Source organism: Aotus nancymaae, unplaced genomic scaffold (assembly GCF_030222135.1).
Source record: "Aotus nancymaae isolate 86718 unplaced genomic scaffold, 86718_ANA_hifiasm-v0.15.2.pri h1tg000095l, whole genome shotgun sequence".
Taxonomy (NCBI): domain Eukaryota; kingdom Metazoa; phylum Chordata; class Mammalia; order Primates; family Aotidae; genus Aotus; species Aotus nancymaae.
In genome coordinates, this window is record NW_026988510.1 from 57,695 (window position 1) to 71,786 (window position 14,092).

Genomic DNA, 14,092 nt, shown 5'->3' on the forward strand with positions numbered 1-14,092 from the left:
GTATTCTCTCAAGTTTTCCTAACAGAAGAAAGTGGTCTTCAGCAGCGCTGGCCCGCCCAGATGTGGGCAAGGGTCTCACCACATGGCCAGGCCAGGGGCTTCTTGGGCTACTGCCTGTGGCCACGACTGGGCCCAGCCTAGCTTTACAGCCGTCTCTGCTGCCCACGGACAGAGCAGCCCTCACACCTGCGCAGCCTGCAGTGTCCCTGCCGGGGCCTCTGTCACTTCGCCAGAAGATTCCTCACTTAGAAGTCACGGTAACAATGACCAGGAAAGGAAGAGCTGGCCCACATTTGGCTCCGTGCTCAGCCTGGTGCGTGGGGACAGCAGCAGTGACCCTCATCTCAATGGTTCAGCAGCCGGCCGGGTGCAGCCTCAGCCAGGAGCTGGGAACGCACCTCCTCCTCCCAACAGTGGGACCTCACTCCCTCACCTGCCTGTGCTCACGGCGCCCAGTGCTGAGCAGACAATCTCAGAGTCTGCCTCTGGCCCCAGTGACACCCCACTTATACAGCCTTACTACCTCAGGCCCTGAGAGCCAGGCCATCCCAGATGACCAGGGTCCCACAGGCACCACTGCCCACTAGGCCAGGACCCACAGTTCCCCAGTGTGCAAACACCAAGCCACCTCGGCCCCTCCCAGCCCCACCCGTTGACTCAGCCTCTGGGCAGCTCTCAAACTCTCTGCCCATCCCCATTCTGTGCTGGCCCCAACCTGCCCCCTCCAGCCCTGCAATCCCAGCAGTGGCAGAGTAGGCTCTGTCCAGTTCTTCCATGGTTACCAACCGGCCCGAAACTCAGACACAGCTGACAGGCCTTTCAGAACCAGCCCCTCAGTAGTGCATCTGTACAACACCTGGTGCCCCCAGGGCAGCTCAGCAAGGGGCTCCAGCCTGGACGACAGAGTGAGACTCCATCTCAGAAAAAAAAGAGATCAGCTGACTTGAATGAGGTCAGCCCTCGGCCTGGTGTCGGTGGTGAGCACATGCATTTGTGTTCAGCTCAACTGCGTGTGCACGAACCACCTTAAAAACGCCATCTGGAGGACAGGCACGGTGGCTCAGGCCTGTAATCCCAGCACTTCAGGAAGCCAAGGCGGGTGGATCACAAGGTCAGAGACTGAGACCATCCTGGCCAACATGGTGAAACCCCATCTCTACTAAAAATACAAAAATAAGGTCAGGTGTGGTGGTGCGCACCTGTAATCCCAGCACTTTGGGAGGCCAAGGCGGGCAGATCACTTAAGGTCAGGAGTTGAAGACCAGCCTGGCCAACATGGTGAAACTGTCTCTACTAAAAATACAAAAATTAGCCAGGTGTGGTGGCACATGCCCATAATCCCAGCTACTTGGGAGGCAGAGGCTGCAGTGGGTCAAGATGGCACCACTGCACTCCAGCCTGGGTGACAGAGCAAGACTCAGTCTCGAAAACAAAACAAAAAAATACCATCTGTGAATGTTCTCAGGATAACAGATACTTCCACGGTGAGGAAGCCTCGAGCCGATGTCCCAGGCATCTATGTCGCTGAAGGACGAGCCCAGCACAGCAGCAGAGTCAGACGGTGCGCGGTGGCCCCAAAGGCTGCATCTCTGTGACCAGCCAGTCTCCCTCTGCGGGGCCTGTTGGTGAAGACCTCACGACCAGCTGTTGCAAGCTCAGGGGCACCAGCTGGGCCAGGGGCATGCATCATCCATCTTGGAGGGCCCCAAGGAAGCCACAGGCTGTGCCTCAACTGGCCAGGATTCCAGTGTCAGTCAGAGACCTTTGCCCTGTGCCTGTTCCTTCCGTGACTTTCCCTAACCGGGTCCAGGGAACAGAGGCCAGGCCCAGGTCCAGAAGCTAGACAGGTAAGAGGCACCTGTGAGGCAGTCTGAGGCTCCAGCATCCTCCTGATCCTCCAGGGCACGCTGTCTCTCCCCATGGGGGCCCCAGGCCTCATCTGCTTTATCCTGGGACACCCTAGCAGAGCAGCACCATACGTAACCGTGACACAGAATGATGGAATGTTCCAGGCTCTTCTTAGACCTCATGTCCCCAGTACCTGCAAAGTGGGGTCAGGGTCCCCAGGCTCCCACAACCCTGCACTTACTGTGTCCGTAACTGCCCATGTCCTAACCCGCCCGTCTCAGGGCCTCCTGGCGCCCTCTCTGTCCCAGGATGGGGGTGGTGCCTGGGCTGAGAGCTCAGGAGGTGCAACCATCCTCCAGGCCTGTGTCTGGGTCTGCTGTCACCAACACAGGCGCTCAGGCCCAGAGAGACTCCATGTGGCTTTTCCACTCCCACGCCCATTGTCAGGCTGCACTGAGATGACTAGAGCCTTAGGTGCTCGGATGAGCCAGGCCTGAGAACTGGAGTGAGCAGAGACCCAGAGGTCAGGAGGCACCGTGAGGTCACACAGGGTCCAGGAAGATCAAGAGACTTCAGCAGAACTGGTGAGAGGAGACCGCCAGCTAAGACGGCGGGAGGCATCCATGCCGCTCTGTTCTGGGGCCACAGGAAGCCCATGAATGCCCCTGCCCAGTGGTTGACCGAGGCGTCTGTGCCCATCCGAGGAGGCACAGCACGGAACGGAAGGGTCCTGCCATAGGGAAGAGGCCGTCCACTGGGGCAGCCTACCTCAAGGGCCTACCTCGAGCTTGCGGGACACCAGCGTCAGGGATGCGGGGTCCAGGTTGGAGGCCGCCAGCACCTCGTTGAACTGCACCTCCTTCTTCTCCACAGCGGCGCTGAGGGCCTGCAGCTTGCGCTCTAGCACCAGGTTCTTAAAGCCGGTCTTCTGCTGCACCTCCTGGATGGCAGCAGTGAACTTCCAGTAGAGCTCATCCCGCTCCTGCTGCACCTGCAGGGACAGCGCTGCGTGGGCTGTGAGGCCCCTGCCCTGGGGACATCTCACTGGGGAGAAGCTGCCTCCCACCTCTGCACCCGCCCAAACACGGTGCTGCTTTTTATGGGAGGTGGCTTTCCGACAGTGCCCACCCCACAGCACCGAGCCGGCGGTTGTCCACACTGCCCACACCCTGGCCCTCTGTACAGCTGTCCACACAGCATAAACCTTCCTCTCAGGAAAGTGTCTCTAGAGGCCATGAGTCCTGGTAAGAGGTGGAGTAGCCCCACCCTGAAAGCCACTCCATGGGTGGCTCCGAGCGAGGGCTGTGGGTTCAGCTAAGACGCGGGATCCAGGGCATCCAGCAGGCAGAGCTGCGGGTTGGGCCGTGGAGGATCTGCTCGCTCAGATCCCATGTGCTGCCTGCCCCACAAATAGAGGACCAAGAACAGCCTTGGAGGCAGCTGCCTGCCGACCAGTAAAACCATTCTTTTTTACCTCCTAAGTTTTCTACCAATTGTGCATTCTAAACAAATCGAGACTTTGTCGAAGACTATAAAAAAGTGAACAGCCTGAGCTTGACGCGGTGGCTCGCGCCTGTCATCCCAGCACTTTGGGAGGCTGAGGTGGGTGGATCGCCTGAGGTCAGGAGTTCGAGACCATTCTGGACAACATAGTGAAAACCCCGTCTCTACTAAAAATACAAGTATTAGTGGGGTGTGGTCATAGGGGCCTGTAATCCCAGCTACTAGGCAGGCTGAGGCAGACAGATTGCTTGAACCCTGGAGGCAGAGGTTGCAGCAAGCTGAGATTGCACTACTGCACTGCAGCCTGGGCAACAAGAGCGAAACTCCATCTCAAAGAAGTGAACACCTTAACCCCAGTTCCCAGAGGCCACCATTGTGAACACATGGTGTGACCCCTTCTAGAATGTTCTCTATACATTTAAAAACATTTACGACTGTTTGGAAGAAAAAAGGACCATGCTAAAACACCGCAGCTTTTTTCAAAGGCACCACCTGGCCCTGCGTTCCTTCCAGCTGGTGTCAGAATTCCCCAGGTTTGCTGAAATCCAGGTCCTCGTCCATATGCATGACACTGTAAGTGCCTCTGGCCTCCACATTGTGCTGACAAATTTGAGCTCTCGGTTCTCTAGGAAGAGACACTGACTTTGATAATTTCAGGAACTGCACCCAAATAGAAGAAAATATGGCAGAGAACAAGGCTCCAACCCAGGCACGTCTCTGCTCTCCTCTTCCTAATAATATTCACTCAAAACCCACAGCCAGGGGGAAGGGTCCCTGTCTAACACAGCAGTCCTCAGGGCCTCACCGGCTGCCTTGCAGATGCCCTTCCCCTGAGCCGTGCAGACAGGGCTGCACCCGGGGGCTGGCACAGCCTAGCAATGCACGTCCTGCAGGACCCGAGGGATCTCTGAAGGTGGGTCTAGATCTGACAGACAGATGGGATGTTCCTGAGGGGCCAACCCCACTACAACCGTCTGTGTTCATACATGTCAATTAAGTTGGAGAACAGAAACAGCACCCACCACTGCTGCTTAAGGTAAGATGCTCTGGCCACGCAAACCACAGGCAAAGCCTGAGGGGCCCATGGTGCTGGACTGGTCCTCGGCCAGAACTTTGAAACTGCACAGAGGCAGGGAGTGTCCAGGGACAGAGACAAGACCTCGCATTTACACTCACTGGAAACCTCAGAAGCACCCGCTAAATGAGATGTTTCCCACCCAATCACATGTGCACAGGTTTAAACCTGTTAGATCTGGTACAGATGAGGAAGGATGGAAATGGCCCCTCCAGCACCCTGGCAGGTGTGTGACTCAGAACGGCCCTCTGGACAGACGATCAGAATCCTCAACACAGACCCCTCAGACCCAACGATCCCGCTGCTAGGAACTGGTTTTCCTAAGAAGCAATCTCACACAGGTGCACAAAGACAAACTTATTGAGGCAGCCGTGCGTACAACAGCAGAGGATCAGAAACACGAAACACAGGGGAGTCAGCTACACGAGCAAGCATTCACGAAACGGAGCACCGTGTGGCTGAGAATGAAGCCGCTCCCTATCTGCAGCCCGATACCCTGTGAGATTAAAAAGTAAGCTGTGCTTATGCCTGATCCTGTGTTCGTAATCCACAGTCACATGCACACTAGAGCATCCAGGAAACCAGGAAGGGAGCTCACAAAGCTCGCCAGTGTGAAGACCGGTGCTCAGCACATGGAGACTCCTTTTTTTTTTTTTTAAGATGGGGTTTCACCATGATGGCCAGGCTGGTCTTGAACTCCTGACCTCAGGTGATCCACCCACCTCGGCCTCCCAAAGTGCTAGGATTACAGAGATGAGCCACCGCGCCCGGCCTGGAGACTCATTTTAACTTACACTTAAGACCCCATGACTTCTTTACAATGAGAAAGTAACATGTCAGTACTTACAAACATACACACACGGGATAAAGATGTGCTGAAGGCGCCAGGCCTCCTTCACGTGCTCAGAGGGGAGCTCGTAAGAAAACAAAAGTCATGCGTGATCCGCGCCCTGTGAGACCCCAGGCCTCCTGCAGGATACACGACTCACGTATGATCTGCTCCCCGTGAGACCCCAAGACTCCTGCAGGACACGCATGTGAGTCATGTATGATCTGCTCCCATGAGACCCCAGGCCTCCTGCAGGATACACGAGTCACGTATGATCTGCTCCCCATGAGACCCCAAGACTCCTGCAGGACACGCATGTGAGTCATGTATGATCCGCTCCCATGAGACCCCAGGCCTCCTGCAGGATACACCTGAGTCATGTATGATCTGCTCCCCATGAGACCCCAAGACTCCTGCAGGACACGCATGTGAGTCATGTGTGATCTGCTCCCATGAGACCCCAGGCCTCCTGCAGGATATGCATGCAAAACAGGCCACAGGTTTTTGCCTCTTAGAAGCTGTGGGATGAGTTACAGCTTCAGAACCCAAAAACATGGTCAAGGCACCTGAAGCTGTTCCAGGGGCCAGGGCAACAAGAAGAGCCCCGTCCCTGGCTGGCAGACCGTGGCCTGTCGTGACCCGTCACTACCACCGCCCGTGGCAGGGCCAGCCTGGTGCCCACTCACCTTGCTGAACCGCTGCTCCAACACCTCGTGCTCCCACTGCAGGTCTTTCAGCTCTTTCTCTGTGACTTTTAAACGTGCTTTTGTGCACTGTAGAGAAGACAGGGAGTCGGGACAGAAAGTATTCAAGATTAAGTCATCAGGTAACAGTCTCCTGGGAGACGGCAAGGCCAAAAACCACTGCTGGAAGGACCAGGCTCCAGGACACCAGCAGCTGAGCCCCGCCAGGGCAGGTCAGTAGCATGCGGTGAAGATGAGGGCCTGTCTCCAAAACACCCCCAGACCTGACTTTCCCCAGAAAACAAGGCTGAGAAAGGAGAAATGCCAGCCTCCCCATCTCCCTTCCTGCCCTGAGGGCCAAGCCCCACGTGGAGCCTCAGGGATCCCCGTGGTGTTCCTTCCTCCTGAGCTGAGGCTGGCGCCAAGGAGGGAGATGAATCCAGCAGGAAACTCACGAGCAGGATGTGCTTGTCCCTCTCGTAGTGCGCGAGCTGCTTCTGCATCTCACCCATCTCCTCGCGAGCCTTCTGGAGAGGGTCCGCCAGGCGCTTGTTCTGCACAGACACCTCTGCCATCTCCCTCTCCAGGCGCTCGTCCTTCTTCCGCATGTCCTCCATTTGCTCCTGCAGGCACAAGCACGGGCCCGGGAGGGGTCAGCAGGCAGAACCACAGGGGCCATGGCTGCAGGGGGAGCCGGGGGGCCCTCCTGCCCACAAACAGGTCCTGTGGCCACATACACGCTGGCACTTAGATCCCCGTTGTAGGTATAAACACAGTATTTCTGCAGTTTCAACTTATTCTGAGTTTTCTGGGAATGCAGCTTCCACGCAGATGGAGGGACTACACTTTGTTCAAGATTCCACCAAGGGCTGTTGCCTCTTGTAGAAAATCCTATCACTGCCAGCATGTGAATGATGAGGACACCTGTCCACTCCAGCCACAACGGGATACCCACTGCACCAAGCTTTTACAAAGCAATTACACTTGATTACCTCCCCCTCTTACTACAGTGAGGAAATATCCTGACAGCTTTTAACAATACGTATAGACAGGTTACGTTATTTAGGAATTTCATTAAGGGTACTAGAGGGGCATCGTCAAATAATCTCATGAAACGGGGTGTGTTGGGAGGAGGGCTGTGGTCCGGATCCCCAGGATTCTGCAGCCCACATCCCCCCAACCCCACCTCATGCGCAGCACCTCACCTTGAGGGAGGTGATGAGGGCCAGGTTGTTGAGGGTGATGTCGTTGTAGTAGTTCTTGATGTCGGTGAAGGCCTCCTCATGGCGCTGCAGCAGCGTGTTCATCTGGCCGTTCTTCCTCTCCTCCACTTCGTGCAGCTCGGTCTTTCTCCGCAGATCGAGCTCGTCCCTCAGCATCTTCATCTTCTTGTCATACTTGGCCTCAGTTTCTGAAAGGCAGCAACAAATAGCAGCTTGGCAAGGAAGAAGGTGCCCCTACGACTACAAAACATGGAGCCTGTAAACAGGACCCCAAACGCCCACTGTGGTCAGAACAGCTTTGCAAGCAAGCTCTGCAGGAGAACAGAGGGCTTTAGTGCTTTCTGCTGATGCTCACAGTCAGCACACATGCCACTGTCCACCTGCCTTTGCCAGTGACAGGCATTGCTAATCGCTCCCTGCACTGGGACTGCCAACAGCTGAATGTCAGCTGACGCTAGGGAGCGTAATCAAGGCCTGTGTGGCCATCCAGACACAGACTACAGGCTCTTATTAGTAAACCAGACTTCTGAAATCGGAGCCTTCTCAGACCAGGAACCATGGAGAAGACTATTTTAAGAATGCTGCCCATGGCACTGAGTAACTGCCACCTGCTGGTAGCTCCTGATTTTAGCTAGGAGTGGGACAGTGTGAGATAATCACAGCCTCCCAGACCCACATGGAAGTCAGTCGTTCTGGGATTCTGAGTGGGTCCGCTGACCTTGGAAACTCCCACATTCTTTCCCTTGCATGCTTGGGCTGCTTTAATCTAGTGTGTGTTCCCTGAGTTCACAAGCTCTGGAGGTAAGTTCCTTTCTGATGGGGGCTCTGGCACCCCTACACAATGAGCATGGGGGAAACTGACCTCGAACTTGCCTCTCAAAATCATTCCGCAACTTGGTGATCTCCTCAGCGTGTTTCTGCACAGGGAAAAGAGGCCGTTACTAGACAGCCAGACACAGAAGGAAGCCCACTCCCCTGGTCCTAACCTCCACGAGAAACCCAGCTCAGCAAACCTCATTCTGCTGCTGGTTGCTGGGTTCTCCACACCTCCAGGTTCATGGACTATGCCCAGGATAACATGGTTCTGGTGACCTCCACACTTCCTAACTCACTTCCCTCAACTAAAGCACCTCTAAGCTTGAGAGAGAACATGAACAGACACTGTGGGCACTGAACCCAGCTTGGTTCCTTTGCCAAACCATCCCACAGCCTGGAGAGCAGCAGTCACACCCACAGAGAGCTGTGGGATCTCTGCAGGTCCCGTGTGTAGCTTCCAACCTGCTGCACTGTTGCCTAAAGCAGCATTTTTAAAGTATTTTAATAGGCTGGGCATGGTGACTCATGCCTGTAATCCCAGCACTTCAGAGGCCAAGGCAGGAGGATCACTCGAGGCCAAGAGTTCAAGAGCAGCCTAGGCAACATAGCAAAACCCTCTACAGAAAATTTAAAGATTAGGTGCGTGTGGTGGCACATGTCTATAGTTCCAGCTACTTGGGAGGCTAAGGTGGAAGGATCACCTGAGCCCAGGGGTTCGAAGCTGCTGTGAGTTACAATTATACCACTGCACTGCAGCCTGGGAGACAGAATGAGACCTCATCTCTAAAAATAAATAAATATGTATTTTTAAACAAATAATTTGTGTACATTATATTTCAATAAACATTATATATTAAAATTTTGAATAAAAAATATTTTTTTTTCCTTGAGACAGAGTCTCGCTCTGTCACCAGGCTGGAGTGCAGTGGCGCGATCTCAGCTCACTGTGACCTCCGCCTCCCAGGTTCCAGTGATTCCCCTGCCTCAGCCTCCCAAGTTGCTGGGATTACAGGCGCGGACCACCACACGTGCCTGTAAATAGAAAATAAAGTAGAAAATAAAATTTTTGTATTTTTAGTAGAGACAGGGTTTCACCATGTTGGCCAGGATGGTCTCGATTTACTGACCTTGTGATCCACCCCCCTTGGTCTCCCAAAGTGCTGGGATTACAGGCTTGAGCCACTGCACCTGGTCATTGATTTTTTTTTTTAAGCAGTATTTTCATCCAACAGTGAACTCTGTTTATGTAACAATACCACATCCAGGACCCGGATTAAGATCAGACAGTTCTGCAGGGTTCAAGAGTTCAGCACCCTCATGCTTTGCTGCGAAGTCAGCAGTGTCACCAAGCTTCTTCCAGATTCAGTTGAGGCTGAACTGCTTCCAGGCATGAGGCAAATGTGTTAAAGTCTCCTTGAGACCAGGCGCAGTGGCTCATGCCCACAATCCCAGGACTCTGGGAGGCCAAGGTAGGCGGATCACCTGAGGTCAGGAGTTCGAGACAGCGTGGTCAACATGGTGAAACCCCATCTCTACAAAAATACAAAAATTAGCCGGGCATGATGGCAGGTGCCTGTAATCCCAGCTACTTGGGAGGCTGAGGTGGGAGAATGGCTTGAATCCGGGAGGCGGAGGCTGCAGTGAGCCACGATCGCGCCACTGCACTCCAGCCTGGGTGACAGAGCAAGACTCCATCTCCAAAAAAAGAGAAAGAAAGAAAGTCTCCTCTACCCAGCACCAGGAAGAACCTTTGAAGACTAAAGTCAGACACATCTCTCCTCCGCCCCAGTTCTCAGAGTGCAGTGGACTCCCCGAGGTCAAAGCCCCAGTCCTCACCCAGCTTTCGAGGCGAACAAGCACAGACCCCTTTCCCCCAGTGTCTTCCTTCTGTTCCTCTGGGCCTTCCCACTGGCACGCCCCTCTCCCCGCTGGTCACCTATCTGTACAAAACTGCACCCCTCCTCTCCCCACTTGGCTTTCTCTGTTTCATGTGTCCCCACCAGACTGTCTGTTTTATCTGACACAGTGATTTTGTCTTCCCTAGACCATCAGCCCCAGTCAGGCAGGCATTTTGTCAGAGATCAGATCAGGACCTAGCAGCTAATGGACACTCAGCAAACAGATCTCTTTCTTTTTTGCTTTGTCTCACTCTGTCAGCGAGGCTGGAGTGCAGTGGCACGATGCTAGCTCACCACAGCCTTGACTTCCTGAACTCAAGGGGTCCTCCCACCTCAGCCTCCCAAGCAGCTGACACTGCAGGCGTGTGCCGCCACGCCAGCTGACGTTTGTTGTTATTGTTATTTGAGACGGAGTCTCGCTCTGCCGTCCAGGCCATAGTGAAGCGCCGCCATCTCGGCTCACCGCAGCCCCCGCCTTCCGGTTTCAGGCAATTCTCCTGTCTCAGCCCCCCAAGTAGGTGAGATTACAGGCACCCACCACCATGCCCAGCTAATTTTTGTATTTTTAGTAGAGACGGGGTTTCACCATGCTAGCCAGGATAGTCTCGAAATCCTGACCTCATGATCCACCCGCCTCGGCCTCCCAAAGTGCTGGGATTACAGGCCTGATCTACCTCATCGGGCCATGGGTTTGTTTTGTTTTGTTTTTCTGTAGAGACAGGGTTCATCCTGCTGAGCAGTCTAGAGAAAAAGAAAGAAATCAAAAAAAGAGAAAAAACAAGATAGGGTTCAATGATTTCACCCAGGCTACTCTCAAACTATTGGCCTCAACCGGTTCTCCCATTTAACCCTCGCAAGTGCTGGGATTATGGGTGTGAGCCACTGAACCAGGTGCACAAATCAATTGTAACGGTGCCCTGGGAACCCCCAGCTTCAGAAGTAAAAATCAGCACAGCTTGTATGACAAACCGTCACAGCTGCCCAGGGGCCGACACGCTGGACATTCTAATGGTTGGTTCACTTTCTACTAAATGCCTATGACACTGTTCTCTAGGAAAGCACCTGGGCATCCTGTGTCAGCAGCACATCAAAGACCCTGAGCTGGATTTTTCTTCGGGATGTCAATTTTTTCCTCGAGGCTGAGACAGCATTGGGCACTTGGCCCCAAAATGGGGTTTGTTTGGATGCATGCTTAAAAATATACATGTATTTCAACAAACTGAAAACATGCAGATCTTATGCAAAAATATGAATTCCCAGTTGCTGTGGAATAAACCAGAGTTCATGCAGCACTGGGCTTGCGTCCCCAACAATGTCAGCCCCCACGTGCCCCCATCACACCTACCAGCCGCAGGTTCTTCACCACCACCTCACTGGCCAGCTCCTGCTCCTTCAGCTCCACCTTCAGCGCCCGCATATCCTTGCGCAGCGCACCCTGCTGCATGTGGTGCTCCTTCTGTGCCAGCTTCATGATCACGGTGCCCTCAGCCTTCATCTCTGTCAGGTTGTTCTGGTGCTCATAGAGCAGGTGCTTCACTTTCTGCTTGTACACCTGCAGGGCAATGAGAGTACCACCTGCTCGCCTGCACACCTGCTCACCTTCACCACACCTGCTCACCTGCACACCTGCTCACCTACACACCTGCTCACTCGTACCTGCTCACCTACACACCTGCTCTCCTACACATCTGCTCACCTACACACCTGCTCACCTGCACACCTGCTCACCTGCACCACACCTGCTCACCTACACACCTGCTCACCCGTACCTGCTCACCTACACACCTGCTCTCCTACACACCTGCTCACCTGCACACCTGCTCACCTACACATCTGCTCACCTGCACACCTGCTCACCTGCACACCTGCTCACCTACACACCTGCTCACCTGCACACCTACACACCTCCTCACCTACACCACACCTCACCTGCACACCTGCTCACCTGCACCACACCTGCTCACCTACACATCTGCTCACCTACACACCTGCTCACCTGCACACCTGCTCACCTGCTCACCTACACACCTGCTCACCTGCACACCTGCTCACCTACACACCTGCTCACCTGCACACCTGCTCTCCTACACATCTGCTCACCTGCACCACACCTGCTCACCTACACACCTCTCACCTGCACACCTGCTCAGCTACACGCCTGCTCACCTGTACCTGCTCACCTACACACCTGCTCTCCTACACACCTGCTCACCTACACACCTGCTCACCTGCTCACCTACACACCTCCTCACCTGCTCACCTACACACCTCCTCACCTGCACCACACCTCCTCACCTGCACACCTGCTCACCTGCACACCTGCTCACCTACACACCTGCTCACCTGCACACCTGCTCACCTACACACCTGCTCACCTGCACACCTACACACCTCCTCACCTGCACCACACCTCACCTGCACACCTGCTCACCTGCACCACACCTGCTCACCTACACATCTGCTCACCTACACACCTGCTCACCTGCACACCTGCTCACCTACACACCTGCTCACCTACACACCTGCTCTCCTACACATCTGCTCACCTGCACACCTGCTCACCTGCACACCTGCTCACCTACACATCTGCTCACCTGCACACCTGCTCACCTGCACACCTGCTCACCTACACACCTGCTCACCTGCACACCTACACACCTCCTCACCTGCACACCTCACCTGCACACCTGCTCACCTGCACCACACCTGCTCACCTACACATCTGCTCACCTACACACCTGCTCACCTGCACACCTGCTCACCTACACACCTGCTCACCTGCACACCTGCTCTCCTACACATCTGCTCACCTGCACCACACCTGCTCACCTGCACACCTGCTCACCTACACACCTCTCACCTGCACACCTGCTCAGCTACACGCCTGCTCACCCGTACCTGCTCACCTACACACCTGCTCACCTACACACCTGCTCTCCTACACACCTGCTCTCCTACACACCTGTTCACCCACACACCTGCTCACCCACATACCTGCTCACCCACACACCTGCTCACCCACACACCTGCTCACCCGCACACCTGCTCACCTACACCTGCTCACCTACACACCTGCTTACCTGCACCACACCTGCTCACCTACACACCTGCTTACCTGCACCACACCTGCTCACCTACACACCTCCTCACCTGCACACCTGCTCACCTACACCACAGCTGCTCATCTACACACCTCCTCACCTGCACCACACCTGCTCACCTACACACCTCCTCACCTGCACCACACCTGCTCACCTGCATCACACCTGCTCACCTACACCATACCTCACCTGTACCACATCTGCTCACCTACAGACCTGCTCACCTGTACCTGCTCACCTGCACCACACCTGCTCACCTGTACAACACCTGCTCACCTGTACACCTGCTCACCTGCACACCTGCTCACCCGTACACCTGCTCACCCGCACACCTGCTCACCTGCACACCTGCTCACCTGCACACCTGCTCTCCTACACATCTGCTCACCTACACACCTGCTCACCTGCACACCTGCTCTCCTACACACCTGCTCACCCGTACCTGCTCACCTGCACCACAGCTGATCACCTGCACACCTGCACACCTGCTCACCTACACACCTGCTCACCTGCACACCTGCTCTCCTACACACCTCCTCATCTGCACACCTGCTCACCTACACACCTGCTCACCTGCACACCTGCTCACCTACACACCTGCTCACCTGCACACCTGCTCTCCTACACACCTGCTCACCTACACACCTCCTCACCTACATACCTGCTCACCTACACACGTGCTCACCTGCACACCTGCTCTCCTACACACCTGCTCACCTACACACCTGCTCACCCGTACCTGCTCACCTACACACCTGCTCTCCTACACATCTGCTCTCCTACACATCTGCTCTCCTACACACCTGCTCACCTGCTTACCTACACACCTGCTCTCCTACACACATGTTCACCTACACACCTGCTCACCTACATACCTGCTCACCCACACACCTGCTCACCTACACACCTGTTCACCTACACACCTCCTCACCTGCACACCTGCTCACCTACACCACAGCTGCTCATCTATACACACCTCCTCACCTGCACTACACCTGCTTACCTACACACCTGCTCACCCGTACCTGCTCACCTGCACCACAGCTGATCACCTACACACCTCCTCATCTGCACACCTGCTCACCTGCACACCTGCTCACCTACACACCTCCTCAC

General features: G+C 54.9%; 1 protein-coding gene across 13 annotated transcripts in view; it reads right to left on the minus strand.

Moving 5' to 3' along the window:
- GAS8 (growth arrest specific 8) overlaps positions 1-14,092 on the minus strand; it is an 81,788-nt gene that overhangs the window by 3,317 nt on the left and 64,379 nt on the right. For 9 of the 13 annotated variants that reach the window (XM_064369899.1, XM_064369898.1, XM_064369907.1 and 6 more), the window contains 7 exons: positions 11,221-11,427; positions 8,024-8,078; positions 7,144-7,349; positions 6,394-6,561; positions 5,942-6,028; positions 2,630-2,839; positions 744-1,619 (listed from right to left, as the gene is read on the minus strand). In XM_064369899.1, coding sequence (XP_064225969.1) covers positions 1,248-1,619; positions 2,630-2,839; positions 5,942-6,028; positions 6,394-6,561; positions 7,144-7,349; positions 8,024-8,078; positions 11,221-11,427 — 1,305 coding nt within the window. In that variant the 3' untranslated portion in view covers positions 744-1,247. Of the gene's footprint in view, positions 1-742; positions 1,620-2,629; positions 2,840-5,941; positions 6,029-6,393; positions 6,562-7,143; positions 7,350-8,023; positions 8,079-11,220; positions 11,428-14,092 lie in introns of those variants that run through there. The other 4 variants (XM_064369901.1, XM_064369908.1, XM_064369900.1 and 1 more) reach the window with 2 other exon arrangements.